Source organism: Patiria miniata, unplaced genomic scaffold (assembly GCF_015706575.1).
Source record: "Patiria miniata isolate m_02_andy unplaced genomic scaffold, ASM1570657v1 HiC_scaffold_24, whole genome shotgun sequence".
NCBI classification, from domain to species: Eukaryota; Metazoa; Echinodermata; class Asteroidea; order Valvatida; family Asterinidae; genus Patiria; species Patiria miniata.
Genome location: NW_024037063.1, coordinates 11,038,599 through 11,064,707, shown reverse-complemented (window position 1 = coordinate 11,064,707; position 26,109 = coordinate 11,038,599). Strand labels below are relative to the sequence as shown.

The 26,109-nt window shown below is 38.7% G+C and overlaps 2 protein-coding genes and 1 non-coding gene across 4 annotated transcripts in view; 1 reads left to right on the top strand and 2 right to left on the bottom strand.

The window, feature by feature from the left end:
• LOC119731594 (5'-3' exoribonuclease 1-like) overlaps positions 1-7,909 on the bottom strand; it is a 50,778-nt gene extending 42,869 nt beyond the window's left edge. For both annotated transcript variants that reach the window (XM_038204787.1, XM_038204788.1), the window contains exons 1-6: positions 7,724-7,909; positions 5,096-5,227; positions 3,741-4,049; positions 2,271-2,381; positions 984-1,157; positions 168-333 (exon numbers count right to left, since the gene is read on the bottom strand). In XM_038204787.1, the coding sequence (XP_038060715.1) occupies positions 168-333; positions 984-1,157; positions 2,271-2,381; positions 3,741-4,049; positions 5,096-5,227; positions 7,724-7,798 (967 nt within the window). In that variant the 5' untranslated portion in view covers positions 7,799-7,909. The remainder of the gene's footprint in view (positions 1-167; positions 334-983; positions 1,158-2,270; positions 2,382-3,740; positions 4,050-5,095; positions 5,228-7,723) is intronic.
• Positions 7,910-10,333: 2,424 nt separating this feature from the next.
• Trnar-ucu lies at positions 10,334-10,407 on the bottom strand. The gene has a single exon. It is a non-coding gene; the product is annotated as a tRNA-Arg (tRNA).
• A 464-nt stretch (positions 10,408-10,871) lies between these two features.
• LOC119732272 lies at positions 10,872-18,896 on the top strand. The gene is made up of 7 exons (XM_038205731.1): positions 10,872-10,967; positions 13,735-13,854; positions 14,392-14,454; positions 15,065-15,144; positions 16,066-16,196; positions 16,631-16,697; positions 18,003-18,896. The coding sequence occupies exons 2-7, from the start codon at positions 13,781-13,783 to the stop codon at positions 18,131-18,133; spliced, it is 546 nt and encodes a 181-aa protein (XP_038061659.1). The 5' UTR covers positions 10,872-10,967; positions 13,735-13,780; the 3' UTR covers positions 18,134-18,896.
• The last annotated feature ends 7,213 nt before the right edge of the window (positions 18,897-26,109 follow it).

The window sequence follows — 26,109 nt, the reverse complement described above, 5'->3', positions numbered from 1 at the left end:
AATCGGTGGCCACAGGCACTCATTTCTGATATGGACAGGCTTGTTACTTTGACAAGTGTTGCATGGTGCTGCATTTGGCAGGGCTTCTAGCCACAATAACCTAGAGGATTAGGGTTAAACAGCCCCAGCCCTTCCCAGAATTCAACTACCTATTTACGACAACTTACCACCAAGCGAAGGCAGGATCTCAATGTAGGCCTTGTACAACATGGGCAGTGCGTTGTGGGATATATGCATATTTGGCAGATGGGGGATGAAGTCGTTACCAACGAGGTATCCCATAAGCACCCAGTCATCAATGATACGCTCCATGTCAAACCAGTCAATGTGACGCTAAGGATTACAACAAATAAAATATCAAGATTAAATATTAGATTCTAAGAAGACGTTTATCCATGCCGCGTATTCTGATAGATGAGCCAACACTGTTGTCACTCATTCCTGAGCTTTGAATTAAGAAAAAAATTGCAAAGAAACTGCAGTTTTTTCGTAATTTCCAAAGATATTAAGTTCACAAAAAAGAAAACTTGGCCAGCTCGTTCTGAATTTCATAGGCCTTCTGATACCTACACATGCATGTGTAATGAATTTCACAGGCCTGAATTATTTTTAAGGGATCTTCCAATCCTTAGAATGAATAAAATGTGTGACAAGTACATCCTTAGTCGAATAAAATCAATGCAATCAGGTAGGGACAGAAAGGGCTAAAGTTGTTATCAAGTTAATTTATGTCCTGACTTGTATTGTCAACCTGACTCGATGAACAATACTATTCCAGTCCCCCCTTTTTTTTGTAAGTTTAAATCCAATGAATCTCATACACATATGTGAACAAAACTTATACAGGTTGATCTAAATATTTTTTGGTTACAAAACAGGATAAAACTCAACAAGTGGGTCAAATGCTGTTTGTACCTGTACCATTCTGCTATACACATCTAGGGTTTGATCCTTTCTTTGGTATGTTTTTATTTCACTTTTACCTTGAGTGCACTGAACTCAATCTCCAGGTATTCCCGCATGAGTGACAGGTGCAAGAGGTGAAAGGTGGTCTCTTCAGGGGTCGTGGGTCGTTTCTGGTTGGCTATCTTGCCGAATCGGACCTCCTCACGCAGGAGGGAGAAGTGAGGATCATGGGAAATCAGGCCTAGCATGATCTGCACATGGAAAAAATATAAATACACCTTACAAAAAAATACAAAAAAAAATTAAGACAAATCCTTTGCGATCCTAGAAATCTACTGAAGGCAAGGAGAATCATCCTCCTCCTTTAAATCTAGCTCTTACTTAAGAAAAGAATGCACATCGTTGTCCAGGCTTTTGGATTTTTCTGATCGTGTCGGCTAATTTCTGCCCATGAATAGTGTGATCCATCCAAATCCATTTCCACGGATTTGTAACTTGAGGATCGGTCTTGTCAATGTCGGTATCAAACTCCGAACCTCTTTGGACAATTATGCATTTGTGTTGCACTGACATCTTGTAGAATTAATTATGCCAAAAAGTTCTTGGAAAATACATACGAAATGATACACTAACGTACGTACATGTACGCTAGCAGCATGCAGCGAATGCAGGATGCAGATGCGCGAAAAGAAATAAAACTAACAAATGAACTTTGCCCTGCATGAAGCCCTCTATCGGCGCGGCGACAATTTACGAGTCTTATTTCAAGGCTTTATATTTGCAACAAGACGTGTGCAAAGTGATCTTTTCAGTGTTTACAGCGAGTTATTGTAGAGATAATAGGGTGTCACTACTTAAACAGACACAGGAATGGCTGCAAAGAGTCCCAACGCACTTCATGGCACATGTGTGAATATTCGTATTTATCTGCAGCCAATCACAGCGCAATGACTGTTGGTTCCCGGGATGCTGTTTACATGTAGTGTACAATACATTGTACAAGCACACGCGGCTTCGAGCTGAAAAAATGCATGCACATCGCATCGTATATACGGCACACGTACAGTACACGTATATATGGGTGATTGTACATTGAATACTCGCTTGCACGCACCACAGAGCCACGTGTAGAGAGAAGATCGACTGTGTTTTTCGCGTGCGTTCGGCAGCGGTGGAAAATAAAATAAACAGATCTAAAATCAATGCTTACGCGCGGATGATCTGAAAATCTGAACCATCGGTAAAAAAGCGGAAAACAAAATGTGGCACGCTGAACAAGATAGCGGAAATTCGCTAAAAAGTGGAGATTTCACACCCCTGATAATACTTCTTTGTCTGAAGTTACAAAAAAATTAGAAACCTACCAGGTCTGCATCCAGGCCATACAGGCAGTGCCTGGTGTTGGGATCATAGTCCTTACGAGCTCTCTCTGAACGGATGAAGTCCATGATCTTATGCTCTCCTTCTCCTGGTGTCTACAATCAACAAGATAATCAATAGTCAATCACTGGTCATCAGCCAATGATAGCCAGCTATCAATTACCAGCTATACATAGCGTCTACAAAAAAAAACGAACCTTCAAAGCGTCCTCTTTTTTACAGCTTTAAAAAAAAAACATTGCAAATATCTATACATATTTAGAGAGTATAGTCCATTAGCTTTTAAACAACGAAAAAATCTTTCCAAACGGGTAAATATATTTAATGAGTTACGGCCAATTTCAAAATAAGTGCTGATTTTTCAATCTGTCCACGGTCTCAATTGTCATTTGTTAAGAATGAAATGGCTTTGGATGAGGATAGTTTTGCTTTTTTAATGTTTTAATCTTTCTTTATTTGTTGTGTTCATTATGTTTTGTTATTTTTTGCAACAATGGTCATCCTTTTGGAAGTAATAGTAGTCCTGAACAGAACAGTTTGGTTAACTTCTTAGATGTTTGCTTTGCTGCTCCGTCTCTGCCCTCTACTTGGTAGACTTACATTACATAACATATTACTTTGTCACCACCCATACAGCATGCGCGCGCACGCACTCTTGTTTTACTATACTCCTGAGGACAGTGCTTTGTGTTTTCCTTTGTCCCTGTAATATAACACTCTCCCATAGACTAAGCACACAAGCTTACTACAGAGGACCGTTTTGAACAAAAGACCCAACTCCCGAGGACTGAAAGGATCTGTTGTTCTCCCTTTGTGTGTCTGTCCTCTGGATTAATGTAGAACAAGTACACACTGGTTTATGTGCATATGGCGCGAAGGTTGCACAACTAATTTCAGTGTTGTAGTTGGGTCACCAACGTCGAGTCCGAGCCCGAGTCCCGAGTCACCAACATCGAGAACGAGTCCAAGTCTCGAGTCACAAGCCTCGAGTCCAAGCCCGAGTCACAAGTCACTTGTTTGTAAAGATATTTTTCAATCATCCATGACACTGGGCGCTGCCTGTGCTTGTCGTGCAGGCGCTAGGCGTGCGCGTGCGGCCCCTGGATACGATTTTCCGCAGCGCCGTTTTTTGTCTATGGAATAAAAAAGAATGCTACATTCGTCGCACAAATACATAATGTTATGTTTTTTCTTTGATGTAAAATACGTGACTCAAGTCACGAGTCACCAAGCTCGAGTCCGAGTCATCACAGTCAAGTCCGAGTCCAAGTCATTTTCCAGTGTGACTCAAGTCGAGTCCGAGTCACGAAACATGTGACTCGAGATCGACTCAAGTCCGAGTCCTGGACTTGTGTCTACAGCACTGCCTAATTTTACTTAACAGTTCCCATGTCCCTACTGACTTTCTCCTTGTAACCGTTGATGATGTACTTGTTGAAAGAGTCTATACTAACCTCATGTCCTGAGAGGTAGACTGTCAGTCCCTGCCACGTAGGATCTTTGGTCAGCTTCTGACGCACAAAGTATTTCAGCTGTTCATGAAGACGCACCATGAAGGGCGTGCCAGGGGTGATGCAGTTGGAGTCAAAGCGTTTCTCCGATGGCAGAACCTCCCCCTTGGACATGGCTTCTTTCTCCCTCTCTTCCGCCTCTCGGGCCGAGCGGAAACGGCGCCCTCGTTGCTGGTTCATCTTGGCGCGCGGAGCCACGCCGTCCACTGCCATGAAGAAGACCTTGCGAGGCTTGATGATGCGAAACAGTACCTACCAAGAAACCAACCCAATTTGAAGAATAATAACAAAAGCCAGTTCAGAATTCCAACTGCAGTTTTCAGTTTGGGATTAGCCCTAACCTTTTTTTGGAGGATTTTGCAGGATTGAGGCTGAATGGCATCGAGTTAGGCTGTACCCTGCATTGCTAATATTCAGCCATGCATAACTGAGCCCTGCATTATGCTCGATATCATACACACTGCTTCTGAATGTCATCGGCTCTGCCTCAACCCATTAACCATTACCTTTCTCAATCCTTCAAAGTCCTCCGGGTGTTTGGAGCATTGAGGATGGTTCCTATAAAAAGGCCCTAGGGGTTACGGTTAACAGTGATTGGAGGATTTTGCAGGATCCCTAAGGCAATATTCACCCCTCCAATGAATAAACATTCAAGAAATAATGGATGATTTTGGAGGATTGAGGCTGAATCCAATTTTTACATGGCAGGGCAATTGGAATATTTTGCAGGATTGAGCATGGTTCCTAGTCAAAAGGGCCTAGGGAGTTAGGGTTAACACAGAACTCTACACGAGCCTACATGTTGGTTCTGCAATTTGCTATTTTTCATTCATTCCAAAGACAATTAGTTTGCAAACTGGAGCACAAGATATACTGTAAACTATGGTGAAATCCAAATTGTCTGGGATATGGTTTTAACTTCAAAACTTGAGCGTCTGTTATATTTCATTGGTAACACTGTGATTTTGTATTTTCTGACGATGTGTTTTGGGCAAGATTACCATATGCGAAGTTCACAAATTTTCCTCTGTATTGACTAACAAGCCCCCAGATAGCAATTTCATGTCATCAAAGTCAATTTGAGCAGTGAGAAAATACAAGCATTTTCTTAGAAAACACTTAGAATTTTTCAGTCCAATCTCATAGGGTTTGTACACAGGGTGTTAAGTGAACTTCGTATATGGAAATCTTTCCGTGTTTTGTAATGCAAAATCTACATAATCTCAATGATGAACAAGGTCAAAGACAAACATATAATGGATAAATGAAAATAGAGTCAAATGGTGAAAATGTGTTACCTCAATATAATGGAATATTGCTTCAAAGATCTGCTCTTCAGTGATGCGAAAATGGACATCTTCATCATTAGGATGGGAGCAAGGGTGGATGATTCCATTCATGTCCAGGTACAAATTATCAAATTCTGGAATCTGGAGGGGAAATCGTACATGTACCTCTTCATTTATTACATCTGTTTATAATGTTCTTCAGGTCGTTACTACAGTCATGACGTATCGATGTCATTATTTAAAGGGTATGTACAACATTTGCTCTTGCTGCAATTTTTAGTAGTAAGTGGACTTGGGAGATAAGCATGTTATAGCTAATATTGTCAAACCGACTTGTTTCAGATTTTGGGCTTGAAGATGCTGGAAAATCCAAGAAAAACATCATGTTCTTGTAGTCTGGTTCCCTGACCTACTTAAGATGAAACTGAGCAGTTTGTTGACTTTGGGGAATTGTAAGGTCAGAGAATCGGGCCGGCAGACTTTTACCCCTACACAGGTGTGTAATCAACGCAAAGAAAACGCGGAAAAAAACTAATTATGAAAAATTAAGAGCAGTTTTTGAAAAAAAACAGGAACCACGATTTTACAGGGTTTTAAAATCTCATTCCCTTACAATCCAGTAAGATATTTCGTGATAATATGATACTTTCGTTTTTGGATGTTTGCAAATGTTGTATCTTCCCTTTAAATTTAGACAGGGCCAACTGCAGACTGGGACCGTGAGTGCATAAAAACGTGCAAAATTACTACTGACGTTTTTTTACTCACCATTCGGCTAATTAATGCCCACACAACACAAACATCAAAATGCTTAAGTTGCAAGCATGTCACCTGCAAAATTTGAGACCTTAAATCCAATTTTAAGGCAAGTTTTTGACAGTTAAAAACCATCCACTTCATTCTCCATGCTTTCGAAATGGTGGTGTGATTCCCAAGGTATTCTGGGTAGGTGTAGGAAGAGCCTTGCAGCTTACTTATTTTTTAATCGATGGCCAAATGAACATAGCGCCCTCTGTTAAAACATGAAACATTCTGCATTCACTCAGATCAACAAGAGGGCGCTGAAAAACGATGAAAATGTTTTAGCTGAGGAGTCTTTTTGCACAATGCATTGCAGTACACATCAACGTGATGTCTCACGTTTGGATTTCGATAACTCCCTTCAAAATTAGAATTAAACGCTGAATTTTTGGTGATGCAATGCTCACAACAGCAACTTTGCAGGACAGAAGTTTCGGGGATTATTGAACAAACTGTAGTGAGTAAGAAGCTTGCACATTTGATTCACACTGGTTTTATTATGCAGCACAAACTTTTGCACAATATGGATACCTTAGGTTTTGGGACTCTCATAAACAGTATTGAGAGTCCCAAATTTTCGGACTAGGACAACTGTTGTCATTCCTCAGTCAACAGAATTCTCCAGAATCTCCTACCTACCAGGAATTATGGTCCCGGAAATGCAAAAGGTTTTATGTTTTAATTCAAATCTTTAATAATAAACTGCAAAGAAGATAATGTTCATGTATCAATTCATACAATTAATAATCTTGACTTGTCATGCATGCTGTGGTAGACTAAGTATATTACACATGATCAACAAGGTGAGAGTGTAGTTCAGGACACCAGATTTTTGCAATTTATGTCTGTCAATTTTTTCAATTGTGACTTTGCAGACATGGTATGATGGTATTTTAACGAACAAGTTCGGTGAGGGCAAGAATACATGTATAAACACGATAAAGTGGCTTTTTCTTCTGGTATCATCACCAACTATTGTGTAATTGTATTCAGCATTGTAACATTAAAAAAAAAAAATTAAAGTGCCTTTGTTTTCTTATAATATCAGAACAGTGTCCTAAAGCACACTTTTAGTTTTACCATAAACATCGTGTAACCATTTGTTGTATCATCACTGGCGTAACAGTCGTTACACTGCATGCAGTTCGGTTTACAGCACATAAACATCTTTGCATTCGTGCTCGCTGCTAGCCCCACTACTAGTACTACTGTGTGAAGATATTGCTAAAAAAGAACCCTCACACATCTAAAGCACACTCGCACATCTAAAGAACACTCGACAGAAACACTCAAGAACTTCATCAAACTCATACTCACATTAAACAATTTTGAGTTCAATAACATTAACAATCATTATCTTCAGACTCAAGGTACGGCCATGGGCACTGCCATGGCCCCCAATTATGCCAATTTGTTCATGGGTCAGCTTGAGGTCAAACTCCTCACTAATTCTCCACACAAACCCATTTGTTGGTGGAGATACATCGACGGCATTTTCTTGCTTTGGTCAGGGAGTCGCTCCACCTTCGATGAGTTCCTTGAATACTGTAACTCCGCCCACCCAACCATCAAATTCACACATGAGCTTTCCAACTCACACATTGCCTTTCTAGACGTTCTTGTACAACTAGACGATGGATTTTTCATCACAGATATATATTTCAAGCCTACAGACACCCACAAGTATTTGTCATTCAATTCGTACCACCCCCACTACACCAAAAAGAGTCTCCCTTTCACGACATGCTATCCTGAGGAATGCCGAATATCGCCGGATGGCGAAGCCGCTGTGCCTGTCAAGTGTCATGCCTGTGTTTTTTTACAAAATATATTTACCTGGTTTTCTTTTACTACTTCACTCAAACATGGATACCTTTCGCTGATCCAGCGATAAAACTTTGGAACTCCCATTTTGGAAACAGATATAGAAAACTTGAGGAATGCTGATGACAATTTCGATTTCTCAGCTGCTCGGGGATTTCTTTCTCGTGAGCAATATACAAATGGCAGGGTGACCGTAAGGTCATGGCCAAATTCTGCTAAATGTACTTCAAAAATCTGTCAGATTTATCAAAAATCTGCCAAATTTCCATGAAGTACTCGGAATACACTATTAACACTTAAAATCACACATGCAGATCTTGTAATTTTGCCTTAATTAAGGTTCGAATTACATCATAAACAATATATAGTCAAATAAACGAGGCTTTGTCACGACGAAATCCATTTCCCAGTGAACCTCAGCACATAAACCAGGCAACCCTGTTCTGTTTTGCAAGGGTTGTTTGAAAAGATTGAAACTTTTTTTTTAACAAATCTACTTTTTTCAAATTTGCTATGTTCTGTCAACCATTTTTGCAGAATTCTGCCAGAAATCTACCAAAAAATCCATTCTGTCAAATTTTCTGTCAAACTCGTTTTTTAACAGATAATCTGTCAAAGTTAGCCGAAAATCGGCTAAAACGGTCATCCCAGTAATACCACCGGACACACGCTGGCGCTGCAATGTGCTTTGTTATTTAACATTTTTATATCGCTGGTAACAAAATTGCTATATAAATCATGTGTTACAGCATGGGATGGGGACCATGAATGTTTTGAATATTGAGGGCGCTATAATTATTTAATGAGTCGAAGCATTTCTTTTTCCATGGTCGAAGCGGGTTTGCATGGAGGCTGAGGCGCTTCATCGACCCTTTCCTAAAACTAATTGATAAAAAATTGATAAATAAAAAATTTCCCAAATTTTGGGAACAAATATATTTCTTAAGTGGGACTAGAGTTCTTGTAACCGGAAAATCCTGGTTGGTTTCTTTCTTTACTATGCTCCTGAGCCTCTAGACTTAATCAATTTCGTTTGCATTTGACTGATGGATGTCAATTTTATTACTAACATTTTATATAATTTTAATGCCTCCGAGAATGTTTTATTGTATTGACTGTTTTTTATCACAGTGTCTCTGAAGCAGAATTTGTTAAGTTCGAAACGTCAGGCGCCTTAATATTTAATATTTGTATATTTCAAGTTAATCCAATCAGAAAGCTCTTTACAGCAGTCTTATTCATTTTGAAGCTTGAAAATCATTCAATTAATACTGTTCCAGTGGGAAAAAAGTATATAACCTGAAAGGTGTATATCCCGCCTGCTCTTCAAAAAAGAGTCTTCTCCAAACGAATATTCAGTTCATATTTTGTTTTAATGTAAAAATTGTGGGCGTCTGTAACCCTCTGAAAAAGGGCTTTCGTTTTGCGCACAAAATGAATCGGAACCTGCCCTACTCGAGAAGAATTATTGGCTGCAAGAATTCGATTATTCATGGGAACAAATAATTCAGTTACACACTAAAAGTCGGTGGATTTTTCCTTCGAAGTCTCTCTCAAAGGTGAATAACTTTTGTGTTGCTAGGAAAAAAAGCAATTGAAAAAAACCCCAAATCTGTTTGTCCAGGTGAAACTCGAAAATAGCACGGGAAATTAACCGGAACTACACTGTTTGCCTGATCTGTTGAACAATGAACAATTTAGTGTCGTGACATTCAGGGGCGGGTCAAGGAATTTTTTGCGGGGGGGGGGGGCATCAGCAAAACAATGCTGAAATGTACACACGGTGTGTTTTTTCCGGACATTTGGCGTCTGTAAAATCGGGGGGGGGGGGGGGGGGGGGGGGCTTGTACCATACTTTCAGTGGGGGCGCTGTTCAAATCTGACGATTAGTAACACTACAATTACAGAATAAATCCCCCCCCCCCCCTAAGTAAGCTGGCGCTGTCCGTATTTTGTGCACAGGCGGACATTATCATTACCAGTATATTTTTTTGGGTGTCGGGGGGTGACGGGTCGTATTATTCTTAACGAATTTCTATGCACAAAACACAAAAATTGACAGAGCTGGGTTTTTTTTTACCCCCCCCCCCCCGGATCTGCGCCTGATATTAGTCCGATAATTATTTTGTTCATGCATCGATTCATTTATTATTTCGCAGACTTTATAAAAAATATATATTCATATAAAAATATCTTAAGATACATAATGGATTGCTATAATAATGGATTGCTACAGTTACCTAAGAATGCAGGAGAAAACATCGTAAAATTTCACTGACTGTGAAATCTCCATCAAAGCACAATGCGCTCCACGTATTTTTCTAGCTCTCCATGGTTTACAAAAGAAAAGAGTGTATATTTCAGAAAAAAATACGACCTTGTTTTTTTTTTATCACATCTCAACCATTTGTTATTTGTAGACGGTGTATGTTGACTCCATGAAACATGGACTCATTGTATTGCGCACGCGTAAGTAAGTATAATATGCTATTTTTAGGATCGCATAGGGAGAAAGACCTGTAATGTGAGAGGGATTAACCAATCATAGGTAAAAGGGGTCCGATTTTCAAAGGAGTCGGATTTTCTTATGACAATGGTATTAACCAAAATAAAATAAAAATTCATCCCCGGTGGGACTCGAACCCACAACCTTTGAATTAGAAGTCCAACGCGCTAATCCATTGCGCCACGGGGATATAACCAATCACGTGAGTGGACTATAAACATAATATAGTTTTTGTCACTACAACTGCCGAAATTGTATTTTCTAAAACATAATTTTGGTCCAATATGGTCTTGGTTTTAGTTTTTGCAAGCAAAAAACTATTCGAGACGCTTAAAAACAATGAGAAAATGCAAGGAAAAGAAACAATATCAGCGAGATCAAGAGCAAAAATTGCATTTACAACCTCGTTTTACACACTCTTTATTGTTAATGTTGTAGGATGTGGGTATTCTCTGGGAATGAGTCGTGACTGTAGTTCTGGTTACGTGACGTCACTCCAACGCTAATCCGGTTCGTTAGTAAAAACGTCATACACGCGCGCACACCACTGATTACTAGCGCCCATTGGCTGCAAACGCTCGAGCTGCGTTAACTTCCGGTTCCAATCGTGCAAAAAGTGCTGGAGGTGACGTCACACTAACGAACCGGATGCATAGAGTGAAAAATAGCGATTCAGGGTTGGTGTTGCAAAATTGTTTTCAAAATAATGTCAAATTTTCGTACATGTCGTAAGGCAGTTGTTTGATTTTGGTAAGTTCGTTGCTTTATCATTATGTGGGCGATTGAGTAGTTATGGTTTCCTCTTTAGTTGTCTACAGTATCGTAGAGCCCACCAGAAATCGAGCAAAACTAGACAACTAAAGACCAGTGCACTGCAGTGCGAATTTTCTTTTCCCAAACACGTTGTTTAGCGCCCTCTACGATACTGTACGTACATGACGTACGCAGGTATAATTTTAAGGCAGTGCCAGTGGATATTTTGCCGGAGACGGCAAACCTTTAGTAAACGTTAGCTTGCCGGATATGCACTGAACATGCGCAGTATGGTATTGCCTATCTGTTTGGTGGTAATTATTCAGCCCTAGACTTAGAGAGTACAGCGCCCTCTGTTGATATGGATTGCCGCTGGCAAACTTTAGTAAACGTTAGTTTGCCGGCATTACCTCCGGCAATGTATCCACTATCTAATTTTAATAAGCTACAGTCCATCATTTGCAGCTATCCAAAAAGTAACTGATGTAATTATTGTTGAAAAACATACTCGGTTGGCAGATAGTAGTCCCTATCTAGGCCAAGGACTAAACTCCCTGTGAGTGTGAAATTATTCTTTCTGGCAAGCTGTCATTTTGAAGAAATCAACGTAAGAAGGCCTTTCCAACGGTGCGTCTAAAGACGCACAGACTAAAAACCTTTACCCCGTCCCCATCATGATAAAATAAGGTGTTTCACGGTAATGCGCCATCTTGCCTGTGAGGCAATTTTACACGCATTGCTGAGTACGCAACGTCAATGGAAAACACTGGAGCTTCCAAGTCATCATGCGGTCATTCCAAAATGCGCCCGCGTCTAGCCCCATTAATGTGGCGATCGTGTAGTGTAGGGCCCGGTTCCTATAAGGGAAAAAAATCCACTTTAAAATCATTGGACGGTTTTTTGGACCTACCAAACTAGTTGGCGACATTCTCAATAAACAGGTATGTCATAGATAGAGGGCAGGGTTTTGATTTTTTTAGGGCAATTTGGGGGTAAAATGACGATGACAGCGCGGCAACAACACGCGACCCGAAAATAAAGATGGCGATCACCGCGCGATGTACCGGGAGCACACACGGCACGCTGAATCACAAGGCACAAACCGCGCAGGAAAATCGTGATTTCTACCCCAAGAATCTGTTCAAAATTGCAAAATGGGTGTCATTAGAATTGAGAAAAGTCTGCTTCTGATTGTAAAGGTGAGTTTTGAGCGATAAAAACATTTTTGATTCTAATTTGATCAAAACAAAACAGGGGCCCTACACTTCACGATCGCCATAAATGTTGCCAATTTACTGGACTACCCCCGTAAATAAAGGCCACACTTGCACCATGTACAAAAACATGTAGAACTTTGTTAAATTGTGATTTTCACATTTAGGCTTAGTTTGTAGTTTATTTTTGCTTTAGAAGCATACTCACCCTCTTTATAGGCTAATCAGAAAGTGCTGCCTTTTTCAGATGTCTGTTTTTCGTGAAATTTCATATTGAAAATTTTGATATGCAAACGCGATCTGGAACTAGGTAAAAACATACGGTCATTCGTTGGCGAATTTTCAAAATTTAGAGACTCTACAATATATTTTGATTCCACAAACATTCGATGCAAGACTTTATGCAACTGTAGAGTATGAGCAATATATTCGAACTCACACGGTCCGAGTGATGAACCGAGGAGAAAATTTATCAGTGATTCACAGCAAGAAATTAAATTTACCGTTTATGAGTCATTCCACCGGGTTGGGAAGCAGTGCATGTTACATCCATATATTTGGTTATATTATTAAAAGTATCAATGCATTCTAAACAGTTTGCTTAACATAATATTTGTCTTAGGGTGTTTCAATATTTGAGAAAGTTTGAAATCATTTGAAAGTACTTTGACAAAAATATGAGCAAAAATGTATTAATTTGGACGTAACATTGACACCGTCTCAATGTTACATCCAAAAATTCTTCTTCTTTTTGGCCATATTTTACACGTATGTAAAATGTTACCCAAACTGACATTGCATATTTACAACTGGACACCTAAGCACCAAGAATTTTTTTTTTTTTGGGTATAGTCAGGGTTCAAATATAGCAGAAACAATACTTCAAGTGTGGATGTAACGGTAACTTTGTAAAAATCACTCAATGGAAGTGACATTTGGGTTTTACACCGTGTCAATGTTACGTCCACACAACCAAGCTATTATTGCTGCTCCATTTGATGTCTGACTACCATGACAAAAGCTTTTCTTATTGTGTAGCATCTTTACTAAGAAGTATGCAAAGTAAATTTGGGTAATATTTCGCAGAAATTTTTTAAAAAGGTACAAATGTCATATTTGGACGAACACTGAAACGGTGTCAATGTTACATCCAAAATGACATTTTTTGCTCATATTTTTGGCAAAATACATGGAAATGATTTCAAACTTTCTGCAATAGTGAAATACCCAACAACAAATATTATGTAGAGCAACTGCTAGCAAGGCATTCATGCTTTTCTTAACATGGTCATATGTCACACATTGTTCCCCAACCCGGTGGAATGACCCTTATCGGTGAGGCCCCATTGTGAATATTTGCATGGAGGCCATTTTCAAAATAGCGTCTGCACAGTACATGTAAATGGCCATATGCAATGTAGCCTGCTGGGCGCAACCGTGTTTGTGCATAGCTTGGGACTTACTAGCTCTGATGCTTAGACATTGCTCATAGTTGGGATGTACTTGTTATACTTCATGTACTAATGACATCTCTCTGTAATTACACACAGGTTTCATGATTGTTCCCTGTCATCATTGTGACTGAGAGCTCTCATCATGTGGTGGTACGGTTTCTCACACATTGTGTTTCACTTCATCCGCTGGTTTCCCAAGAGCAACCGAATGAAGATGTAGGTTCATGATACACCTCCCGAAAAAAGGAGGCATCAACATGTATTGCATTGGACAGGCCAAGATAATTTCTACAAAATATCTGCATAAATGCAAATATGAATCAGATGCTTCTGAATTGGAGAATGTTTTAACCATTGTGATGACTTTGTGAAGAGTGTGTGACTGGGTGAAGATGTGTGTATATACCAAGGTATACACCCAAACAGACTTTTATTGAATGTAATTATGCCTGGAAATGGTTCAATGATAGAGTTGTGTCCTATTTATTTTGTTACAACTGGTTAGATAAGTTGAATTACTTGAAAAGTAAAGTAAAGAGGAAAGTGGGGGTGAATTGGCTTGCCCAAGGACACAACATATGGCCAGCAGCTGGATTTGAACCCTTTGCCCTCTGATCGTGAGTCATGAATCCTAACCACTAGGCCTCACTCCCCATGAACTGCTAGTACATTTACGTATGTAGTATATTTCTGATTTACTGAAAAATACAAATTTGTGGCTATTGTTTTTGTTTTTGTTTATTTCCTTTTCAGTCGAGTTATCATCATCTTATTTGCCATTGCGTTACTAATCCCCCAGTTCTTTGTACTAACAAGGTAAGAGATCAGTAATACTCTTTTTTGGGGGGTAAAAAACTTCATTCCATTTCATATTTTGACTGGTATTATGAGCAAGATGTTGAAAAAAAATATTGTTATGTTATTTTGAAGTGAAAAATAATATTCTGACCAAAATATTTGTTTTACATGTGATAAAAAATAATAATGGTTTATAATTATAAACGGTAAATATTAAATAAATTCTTACATCTTTGTCTTGGGATTTATGGAGAGTTTTGGGTGTGCAAATGCTGGGGAACCCTTGGCCAATTTTTTTCCCAATTTTTGGACTCCACTTTTTCTTCATTTTTGGTTTTATTCACTTGAAATACTAACATTTGTCGCAAGGTTTTCACGGTAGGTTTTAATAATAATTTTGAAGTTTGTCAACAAAAGTGTTCAGGAACACTGCATGAGGAAAGTTGGGGGCAAAGTCGCACTGCACCACATAAGGGGACTACATATACACTGTAGAAAGGCCATTGATCAATATTTTGTAAACTCTGCATGAGTCCATTTCGGAATAGAGAACTAACCTCAGGCGCTGCCATAAATTAGCATTTCCATCTGGAGTTGTATTTAATTCAATTTTCCTCCTTATTGACAGGGAGCACTCAACACGCTTCTGCGGCCAACATTTGTTTGACCAACTCATTGTGTCCATTGTTTTTACATTTTGTATGATCGGTAAGTTGGGGTAATTCTCGGTTTTACATGTTTTTGTCAATTCACAACTTCAAAACTTTCTTCCGATTATGGTAGTCTGAAACCCGCTGGAAAAGGAATTTCATTTTGTGCACAAATGACCCCCCCCCCCCCCCCCCGAATTATTGTCTGGCAGCAAATAACTTGATTTTTGTGAAGAAATAATTCAATAACTAAACATTGGGGGATTTTTTCATTCGATGTCCCGTTCAAAAATAAATAATTTCTAGGGAAAAAAGAAACAAGTCTATTTTTCAAGGTGAAACTTGACAATAGCATGGGGAGTCATCTGTAAGACTGCACAGGCATTTAATAAATGCATTCCCCACTCCCATTTATATTTTTTCACTTCAGAAAATATGACAGAAAATTGTTATTTTTTGGTAACAATCTTTATTACACATGCTAGTGCACAGGTGTAAGTCAGGTCAGCCACTAGTTGTTGAATGGTGCTAGTTTGAAGCTTATTGTTATCCCATTTGATTGCATTTGCCCCCATGTTAGTTCATTCTGTTTGTCTCTTGTCCTGCCAGGTTTTACCCTGATATTCACTGTGATGGACCAAGTGCCCTTGTTAGTCCATTCCGTTTGTCTCTTGTCCTGCCAGGTTTTACCCTGATATTCACTGTGATGGACCCAGTGCCCTTGTTAGTCCATTCCGTTTGTCTCTTGTCCTGCCAGGTTTTACCCTGATATTCACTGTGATGGACCCAGTGCCCTTGTTAGTTCATTCTGTTTGTCTCTTGTCCTGCCAGGTTTTACCCTGATATTCACTGTGATGGACCCAGTGCCCTTGTTAGTCCATTCTGTTTGTCTCTTGTCCTGCCAGGTTTTACCCTGATATTCACTGTGATGGACCCAGTGCCCTTGTTAGTCCATTCTGTTTGTCTCTTGTCCTGCCAGGTTTCACCCTGATATTCACTGTGATGGACCCAGTGCCCTTCGAGGTCAAGGCGGTGTTTCACATCTTTGGAGGCATCTGTTTTATCTTTGGCACGGTTCTTACAATCTTCACATCACTGGCAGTTGAATGTGTAAGTATTGTACAAGAAGTTATAGGCTTGTGTCTGAGAGTGGTATTTAGAGCCACATATTGTTTGTTCGGGACAATACATGGTTTTACATAGCTTTGTTTGTATAGTCCAACACCATTGTACAACATGTTTCAGAAGGGTATACGCCAAATTAAAGACCTTGTATATGAACTACAAAATGACTTTCCAAACCCCCTTCATGTGGCTTTTCAAAATGGAAAGAATGGAGGGAAATCAGTTGAGAATAACCTGAGATATAATGGCATCACACTTTGTTTACATGTGCGCTTTGATATGGGAGCTTGGTGGCTGGCGTCCCCACCTGGCTCCCATTACAGCATACCGGCATTCACTGTCCAGTCTTTATACAGATCAGTGGTTAGACGCAGTAACTTTAATTTTGTGGTCTTTTTGTTTGTGGTTTCCCCCTGCAGCAAACCAACACACTGGAACTGTACTACATGTCCCTATCATCAGTCATATTGTGCCTACTGTCTATGGGTAAGTTAGTCAACTTAAACTTGGATATGTATGTCACTTGCAGTATAAGTTGAGCTGTTTGCTCCCAGTGGTTGCAGTGTTGTGATACTTGGGTTGTGCATTTATGGGTAGTACGGGAACCGGGTTCCAGATTGAAAAAAAACATGGGTACCCGTTACTAAGAAACTCAACCCAAAATTCAAATCTCGGAAGTAATTACCGTTCAGATTGTTCACAAAGGTCCGCATGATAATACAACCACATCGGTGCATCAATACAGCAAGATACAAGTGTGTAGAGTGAGCATAGCTTTACGGTGTAAAGTTCGTGAGCGTCATGAACGTGAAATATGTTTTGTTTTCCCATGTAGCCTGATTTTCATTTTGAAAATCCCCCACAAATGACATTGAAAACCTTTCTTTTTCATTGTCTTAGAAGTTACCAAGTAATTTGTAAAGTTGGTTATTGATACACGATAGTTCGCTACCATAATCTGGAACCAGTTCCTGATATCAACGGTCGGTATTCGGGTACCCGGTCCCGATGCACACCCCTATGTGATATTGTGTCCTTGAGCAAGACACTTGACTACAATTACTTGCCTCTTCCATAGTGAATTGTGCACAATATTTTATCATAGGTTTTCCCGGCCAATTTCCTGAAATGTTCATTCACTTCTAAAAATTGGTCATTCATTTTCGGCTGAAAATGAATGCACGTCTTTAATCCCACTTCAATTCAACGAAAGTTCAATCGTTTTCATTGTCTGTGCATTCGGTTTTAGAAACAGACGGCCAATTACGTTACCTGTGCATTTAATTACGCAAGCATGCCTTTTCGTGCAGAGTTCGTGAATGTGCAATCAAAAGTATGTTTTTCTCATTCAAAATAGCAGATTGCATCACAGAAAATTAAACTAAAAGTGAAATAGAATGGTCAATGTTTGAAATCGCCCTCTAAAAGCAAAAAAGAAGTCTCGTAAATGAATCTGAATGGACATAAACGAAAGGTGCTGCTCAATCACATAATAATTGATTGAACTGAAATGGAATCAAATGCTCTGGTAGCGAAAATGAAACGCGCGTTCAGAGCGATTCTCAAATTCAGACGAAAATGAATGACCGATTTTCAGAACTGAATTAACATTTTAGGAAATTGGCCGGGAAAACCTATATTAAATGGACTGTCATTAGTTATTGGTTTTAAATATGTGTTCTCTATCTGTCATTCCTTGCGAAGTTTTCTTTGTTTTGTCAACTTTTTTATTGTCAATCTTTTTAGTCATGAATGCTGAAACATTCTTTGATTTATTTTTATCCCCCGCAGTGTTTATTGTTCTGATGATTCCATTCTGGCTGATCAACCATTTCTTCCCCAACGCTGTCTTGGATCGCAAGGGCAGGACTGGGCTGTGCTATGAGCCTACTCAGTGCTGCTCATGTCTCTGGCATATCTGAAACCGCAACGCTGAACAAACGGCGACATCCGTCCATATTCAAACACTCTTTAATAGCAGATTTATTGTTAGGAAGTAGAGATGTACATAATTGTATCATAACTGTACCACAGAAACAAGATTTCCCCAGGTGAAGAACAATGCCCATGAGATAAGCACAAGATTTGTTGCTAACGCATAAGCAACAGGAAATAAGACCAAGATAATTAATTGCAGAATATTGTTTTAATTTTTCTGAAGACAATGTATCAAAATGTATGATTTTGTCACACACTTAGCTGCCGGGTAGACTTCTAACTCTTCATTCCCCCCTGCGCAGAAACTGTGAAGTCTAAGCCAAGTGTCATAGAGCTGCTAACTTGATCAGCGAAATCTATTGCTGATGTTCAGGACAATTCCTAGAATGTGTATCCCTTTTGTCTAAAACCATGACAACTATACATGTACATTGTATATGTACAACCCAACAATGAAAGATAACGCCTGACAACTCTATTTTCTTGTAATGAATTAATTCACATCAAATTATTTACAAATATTTATAAACAGACTCCACTCGTAAATTGTTACTTCAGCTGATTAATGACAAAATATCCACAACTTCTAATCCTACCTTTTAATTCTAACAACAGGCAATTATTGAACCAAGAAAAAAGAGAATCTTGAGCAGTTTATACAATTGTAAAGTCTTAAAGCTATAGTCCATCATTTGCAGCCATCCGAAAAGTAACTGGTGTAATTATTGTTGAAAAACATACTTGGTAGAAAGATAGTAAGGGGACTAAACTCCCTGTGAAATTAATCTTTCTGCCAAGCTGTCATTTTGAAATAATCAACGAAAGAAAGCCTTTCCAACGGTGCGTCTTAAGACGCATCGTAGGAAAATTTAAATTAGTAGTTCGTTTTGTTGTTTGGCGAAACGCGCGCAAGCATTGGCACGACGCACATGCGCACGCGGTTGCTATAATTCGTCGGATCAGTGCGCGACATCGCGTATAGCTGCAATCGGCTCAGTGAGAAGTATCTCGGACGCTGAATTCAGGCCCAATTCAAAACATGATTCAGCAACTTTTGATTTGAAATCGAGATCTTAGAATACTATTTTTCTCGGAATATACAGCTGAAGCTGAGCTGAAACTTCTTCAGGCTAGTTGCTCAGTATCCTTCATTAGATTTAGAACACTTTTGTTGCTTCAAACGAACAAAATGCACAAATTACATATGATGGACTATATCTTTAAAGTTTGTGTCTGCCAGCATAGGGAAAAACAAGGATATGGACCATCATAAGCATGGCTTGATTAATGGATGCACTGGTAGCATGGGCCAGTTTATTACATTTTTTTAGATTTTATTATTCTGGATTTTGGAAGTTGAAGTGTGTTTCATGTTCTGTCCTAAAGGCAAATGTTGCTACCAACTGTACATAGTAAATTGTATATTTTCATTGTAGATTGTAGATAGGAAGATTCCAGTGCAGATATTTTAAGAGTAAACGTGCCTATAAAGACATGACGATAATGTTTTAAAATATATTTTGTGAATGAAAGTAAAAGATCCATTGTGTAATAGGTCTCTCTCAAATGACGTCACTTCCTACAGATTGCCATGTGCACCGGCATTTTGCGTGTCAAATTTTCATGACACGCATCAGCTGTGCCGTATTTCGAAGAAACCTCAAGCAACATTTTGCCCACACACACACCTGATGGTGTTGAATACGCAGTTGTAATTTCTACACAGGGGTCTATCATAGTATCAGTGTAGCTTTTGAGCCACTAGTACTGGTATTTAAGAAATGTGTGAAATGCCCAGTTTTATGTGTGCCCAGTGCCACATCTGGGTGTACGTTTTTGTAACTCTTGTGGAGTGTTACCAACAACATACATGACATAACAAACAAGCAGTATATCTAGCAACCTTCTGATGGGGGTATGCAAGTACACAATAACTTGCTTGTTAGAAATAACACTGTTTAAAAGTTTGCAGTAATCATAAGATGGAATTCTGCGTTGGGGTGATGTAAATCAAATTAGGTTTTGCCCTACGCCGACGTATAAACACTGTATACTCAGTGTGTTACCTCCCGAGTGAAAGTTGGAAAAACATCACTCGGGTGGGACTCGAACCCACGACCTCCTGCTTTCTAGAGCTAACAGGATCAGTTGGCTGGTTCGAAAAGCAGCGGGTACCGCATTAATTATTCATAAGTATTCATCTTATGAATAGTTAATGCGGTACCCGCTGCTATGTACATGAGATTTGGACCAGCCAACCGATCCCGTTAGCTGGGTGGTCGAGTGGTAAGACATCTGCACTAGAAAGCAGGAGGTCGTGCGTTCGAGTCCCACCCGAGTGATTTTTCCAACTTTCACTCAGGAGGTAACACACTGAATATACAGTGTTTATACGTCGGTGAAGGGCAAAACCTAATTTGATTTGCAGTAATCACTTTATATTGGTAGAAGTCTGAAAGAATACTTGGAGGTCTAGTTACTTTTACAAGCACTGATCAAAAGTTAATATTCAATTGTTTGTGAAATGAATGTGTTGATATATTTCTTTGTATATTTTTGTATGCAGTGTATAAACTGAATTGGAGTTTGTTTCTATTGTTGATTGTTTTATCGGATCTTTTAAACTTTTTTAATCAGATTTATATTTTTAATCAGCAAATCATGTAAAGGTGAATTGAAATATCAAATTTTTCAACCAAAGTATGTCCGTCCATCCAATAAAATAGTAAATCGTTATCAAACTCTGATTGTTGAAATTGTGCATCTACGTCATCTTTAATGAGGGTAAACTTCGATCAATGCTAATTCTTTTGTCTTCTGTTGCACTTATGTGTTTTATGAGAAGATATGAGACCCATTATGTAGCACCTTATAAGGGTGTACAAGGTGCTGTGGCGCATATTGCAGCCACTGCCAGAAACACCGGGGCAAACCCCTTCTCTTAGCGATAAGTGTTACTGGGTTCTTTCACGTGCATTACACAACACACGGGACCTACGGCTTTACATCCCATCCAAAGGACGAAGCAATAACGGTAAAGTGCCTTGCTCAAGAGCACAAGCACCATGTTCCCACGGTCAGGATTCGAACCCATGTACCACAGTACACGAGTCGAACACCGGGCGTAACCACTGGGCCACAGCACCCCACATTATTCAGCACTTCAGAAAGAATAGTACGCAAGTGCCTATAACGAGCCTAAATCTGTCTGGCACAATGCATTGTTTTTGTCTGATAACAGAAAAAAGTGGAACTGAAAAGGACAGTTATAAAACATGACAGAGGAAGTACATGTACTTCATACTTTCCACTTTAGGGGGAAGTACTGTTTATCATGGGCATGTGACTAAATTTAACAGATTGAATTTGCATGCTCTTTTTTTTTTTTGAGTTTCATCCTGAAATTAAATTTCTCTTCTAAATTCCTATTTTTCTAGCAATAGAATAGTTATTCACTTTTGAGTGACACATCAGCAGAAAAAAAGGGCCCATGTTTAATTTATATTGAATTATTACCTTAAAATTGTGCAAATATCGACTGCTAGACAATCTTGTTCTTGCAGGGTTGGCTGGTTCTCACCCCACAATTAGTATAGATAATGTGTGGACTGGGAGCCAGTTACCGGTAGTGCATCTGTTTATGCCCAAAATAAAACCCCTTTAAATTTTCCGAGCGTTGCAGGCGTAAAAAAGGAGGGTTTGGGTTGAAATAAAAAATACAATTTGAGCTTGTTTAGGTTAAGCAAGTGACGGAATGTTCTGGCAGTAACCGCGTCATAATTTTGACATTGTCTATAGGGGACAAAGTCAAAAACACTTCCCAGCACTCTTGTAGAGAGATTTTTCTGTTCAGAGCTTCAACTTAATCTGCTTTTGAGTTCGCCAAACTACTGTTGGTGTCCAGGGGCCATATTCGTGAAACTTTTCTAAATTAGCAGCCAACTAGGCCTTAATACATGTAGGATACTAAAATGCCTAGTAGTCCACTATGGAGTTGACAACTAAATTGTTATTCATGAAACCTTACTAAGAACCTTGCTAACTAGTTACATACTAGGAGAATTTAGTTGCATACCTGAGTAACTGGAATTGGGTTCTTCTGGGTGGAGTGGGCATGCATGTATGGAATGTGATGACAACAGATACAATAGTGTGACGGGTGTATAGGCTAATCCATGTCCAGCCCTTGAGTGGATTAGCAAAAAATAAGAAGGAAAAAAGTGACCAAGGCCTATAGTGTACTGCAAGTAAGTGAATCAACATCAAATTATTCTCTAGCAATTGCATATAAAGCAAAAAGGGCAAGGAAGGCAAATTATTCTCAAGAAGAGAACTCTTTATGGCAGACAAGTATGAGGAATTAAAATATATACTAAGCATAAGGATGCAAACGCTAACAAGAAAAAGAAAGATGCATGGGCAGCTATTTTCAGCCAACACCGTGCAAGATTTCGACAGGTTGAAAGATCATTGGATGATTTAAAATTAGATTATCCAAATTAAAATCCGAGTCAAGAGGATGCCTGTCAAGTATGATAAAGTCCAAGAAAGCAACCAGAGGGGGAAAACCACCTAAAAAGCCAAGTCTGGCACAACAAACAATGATATAACTAGTAAGAAACCCAGAATGTAACTAGCATTAGCAATGTTTCATGAATACCAGTTAGTTAACAACTAGGCTTAGTAAGCAACTACATGCCTATTTAGTATTGCCAACTAGGCTTAGTAAGGTTTCATGAAAGTATATGGCCCCTGAATAGTACACCAAACCTACTAGTATAAGCAGTTGACTAAATCTGAAAGAAGGTGGCATCTTCAAATGGTTCACAATCATCCTGTCATATCCAATAGAACATCCACGCTGATTGTACCATGCATACTCATGGGGGCATGACAAGCCCCTAGTTCTTAAATCTACATGGAAATGCACACACTGCATGTGCTGTACTAGCATGTAAACTATCATGTACAGTAGCTGGCATGTTTGTTCAATATCTGAGGGTGCAAACTGTTTCACATGTAGCAGAAACAAACGTTGCGGAGATCAAGCACAGTCCCAGACTTGAGCTAAGTCTACAGTAGCATTAACACTGACAACAGTAAGAATGCAACAAAAAAACAAAAACAACAAAACACTTTTTATGTATATGATATATTTACCATTTATGTGATGACTGTACCACTAAAATAATTACAAATATGATAGTTGTCTTCAAACTGTACTCAGTCAACAATAATCCTACTGACACAACTTAGCCTACTAAAGAACCAGAAAAAAATGGTATAAATTATGTGAGGTATCCTGACAAAATAAGACAAAACTCTTCAGAGATTCAAATGAAGGTTTGCAGGTATTAGGAAAGAGAACAACATGCTCCAAACAATGCTGTTTCTTGCACTTCAATTGGACAATCTGCTGACAAGTTATGGCCATTTCAAATTCATAGTTACATGTATCAACATGGCACAAAAGTAAACTACTGAAAATAAAAGAATTTGCAAGTAATTGTCCAAATGTGACAGTTCTGCCTTTTTCACAAAATCAACTTGTATGTTGAATCAGCAATTTACTACACACAGAAATATTCAACAAAACTAACAACTAACAAAACACAGAAATTGTAATGATTTTGGTAATGGTTGCTTTGGGAAAAATGCTGCAAGGTATAAAATGTGGTGACTGAAATGACAAAAATATGTACATCTTGTTAATGTGTATGTGTGTCTTGTTAATGAAGGCTCTACAAAATATGGGTGATGAATACAATCGCAAGCTACGTGGCTTCATCACATACAGTCACAATAAACAGAAAAAAACAGAATTTTACAAGAATGCCACTTCATATCCAACATTCATAAATACCTAAGACAGTTCATTCCTACTGGTCCACAGCCAAACATGTGGGTGGTTTTAAACGGTTGTAAAAAAGTAAAATTAAAACACCAACTGGTTTTTAACATTTTTTCCCAGTGTCACATGAATTTGGACTCCTACAAAATCTGGTCGCTTTTATCATTTGATTGGATGAACCCTCACATGTGACCAGTCACTTTCCTAATTATCTTCACTCAGTCATGCACAGTACTACCAATGAGTCCATATTTGACAGAGTCCTAAATTCACACTACACCAGCACCGCTGTGTTGTGCTCGCAGTACATGCCAGGCACACACCAATCTTCATATACGGAGATTTTTAGTACTACAGGGTCAAACAAAGCGGAACCCAAACCCCAAAAAATGTATTTCATATTTAATAAAATATGTAGCACCAAAAATAATAATGACTGGAAAGCCAATTTCAAAAGCTACTTTTAGATAAAAAAATTACTGAAATTGCTCAATCCGTTCAAAGAATATCACCATTTAAACGCAAAGACCATAAAACCTGTCTTGTCTAAAAATCAATTTGTGTGTTTTGACTGTTTGGAACAACAAAGAAAATGACACAGAATATTAGTTTCAACAACTGTCACCAACTGAAGCACACAATATTTTGATTAACAACCCTGGTTAGGCAAACAATAGGATTTATAAAATCTACTTTTTTAAAAGACGGGCCTTCAAAAGGACGTTGTTGAATATTGTTAACGTTTAAACTAAGATTTCATCTCTGGTGATGTTTGAAGACAATAGTGAGGATGATTCTTGAAATCGCATTTTTTGGACGAGACAGGTTTTAGGGTCATTGTGTTTAAATGGTGATATTTTTTGAACGGATTGACCAATTTCAGTAAGTTTTTCATCCAAAAGTAGCTTATGAAATTGGCTTTCCAGTCATCATTATTTTTGGTGCTGCATATTTTTTAAAATATGAAATATAATTTTTGGGGTTTGGGTTCCGCTTTTTTTGACTCACCCTGTACATTGTACTTGGGAGAGGCAAATACCATAAACATGAAGTACAATTGTTGAACATAATTGTTTGAAAGTTTATCATTTTGGACTTGTTTTGACTTTTTGACCAAAAGGTATTTATGAATGGGAATAAATGTGGGCTTGGCTGATATTAAATAAATACATGTACGTTTAAAACCAGCCAGGGGCCTGGTGGCCCACGTCCAAGTCTTGTTTAAAACCGGCCAAGCATATCTTTATTCCCTTAAAATCAAAGTTCAATATTTGCATACCCAAAGATCATGGCATTCATGGATTATCTGAAATGTTATGTTTATATTGTTTTGCTTCTCATCAAATATTGTAAAGATTTCCAAATTTCAAATCCAAAAAAGTCACAAAGGGGTGGGTGGTGTAGGCGAATAAATATCTGATGAAAACATCACCTCCTTCAAGCAAAACTAAGATATAAAACAAAACAAATTTAACTACCAGTCTTGTTTTAAGCTATTATGTGCTGTCTGTTTTCATTCACAAGCTACAAAGTGCATAATTGTTTTGAAATAATTATTTGAACTATAATAGGCCAGCAGCCGATTTCCCGAAAAAGTGCATAGCTTGTACCATGCATAAGACTTACGCATCAAATTTGTTGCGCAGCTGCGCAATAAATTTACGATCAATTTCACGAAACATAACCAATTTAAACATCTTGGACGAGAATAATTACAGAATTTACATTGGCTGTTTGTGTATGACTTTGTTCTTTCACGAAACAGTGGGTAAATCACCTCAGCCCGCTATTTTGAAAATTATTTTGTCCGACTTTCTATAGAATCATGCGGCAACTCTAAAAGTTCTGTCACTTAAAAAATAGCAATTCAATTTACTTCAAACAAGAAGCTGTGAGCGTCTTGTATCAACCTTGATAAGTTGTGCAATACCAGGCTCCATGTCGATCACGATTTGCTGATAATTAGTTTATTTTTAGTTGTTACACCACAACTTATGCCACCTAAAATGATTGCGCAAGTTACGGACTTACACACTATGAGACTTTCGTGAAAAGTGTCATGAGTGAAATGTTGCGCAGCTTACGTAAAAAATTGTGGTGCAAGCGGAG

Coding starts and splice junctions, on each gene's coding strand:
- LOC119732272 (XM_038205731.1), top strand. CDS start 13,781: ATGTGGTGGTACGGTTTCTCACACATTGTGTTTCACTTCATCCGCTGG. Junction 13,855..14,391: donor AAGAGCAACCGAATGAAGAT/GTAGGTTCATGA, acceptor TTTCCTTTTCAG/TCGAGTTATCATCATCTTAT. Junction 16,197..16,630: donor CATCACTGGCAGTTGAATGT/GTAAGTATTGTA, acceptor TTCCCCCTGCAG/CAAACCAACACACTGGAACT.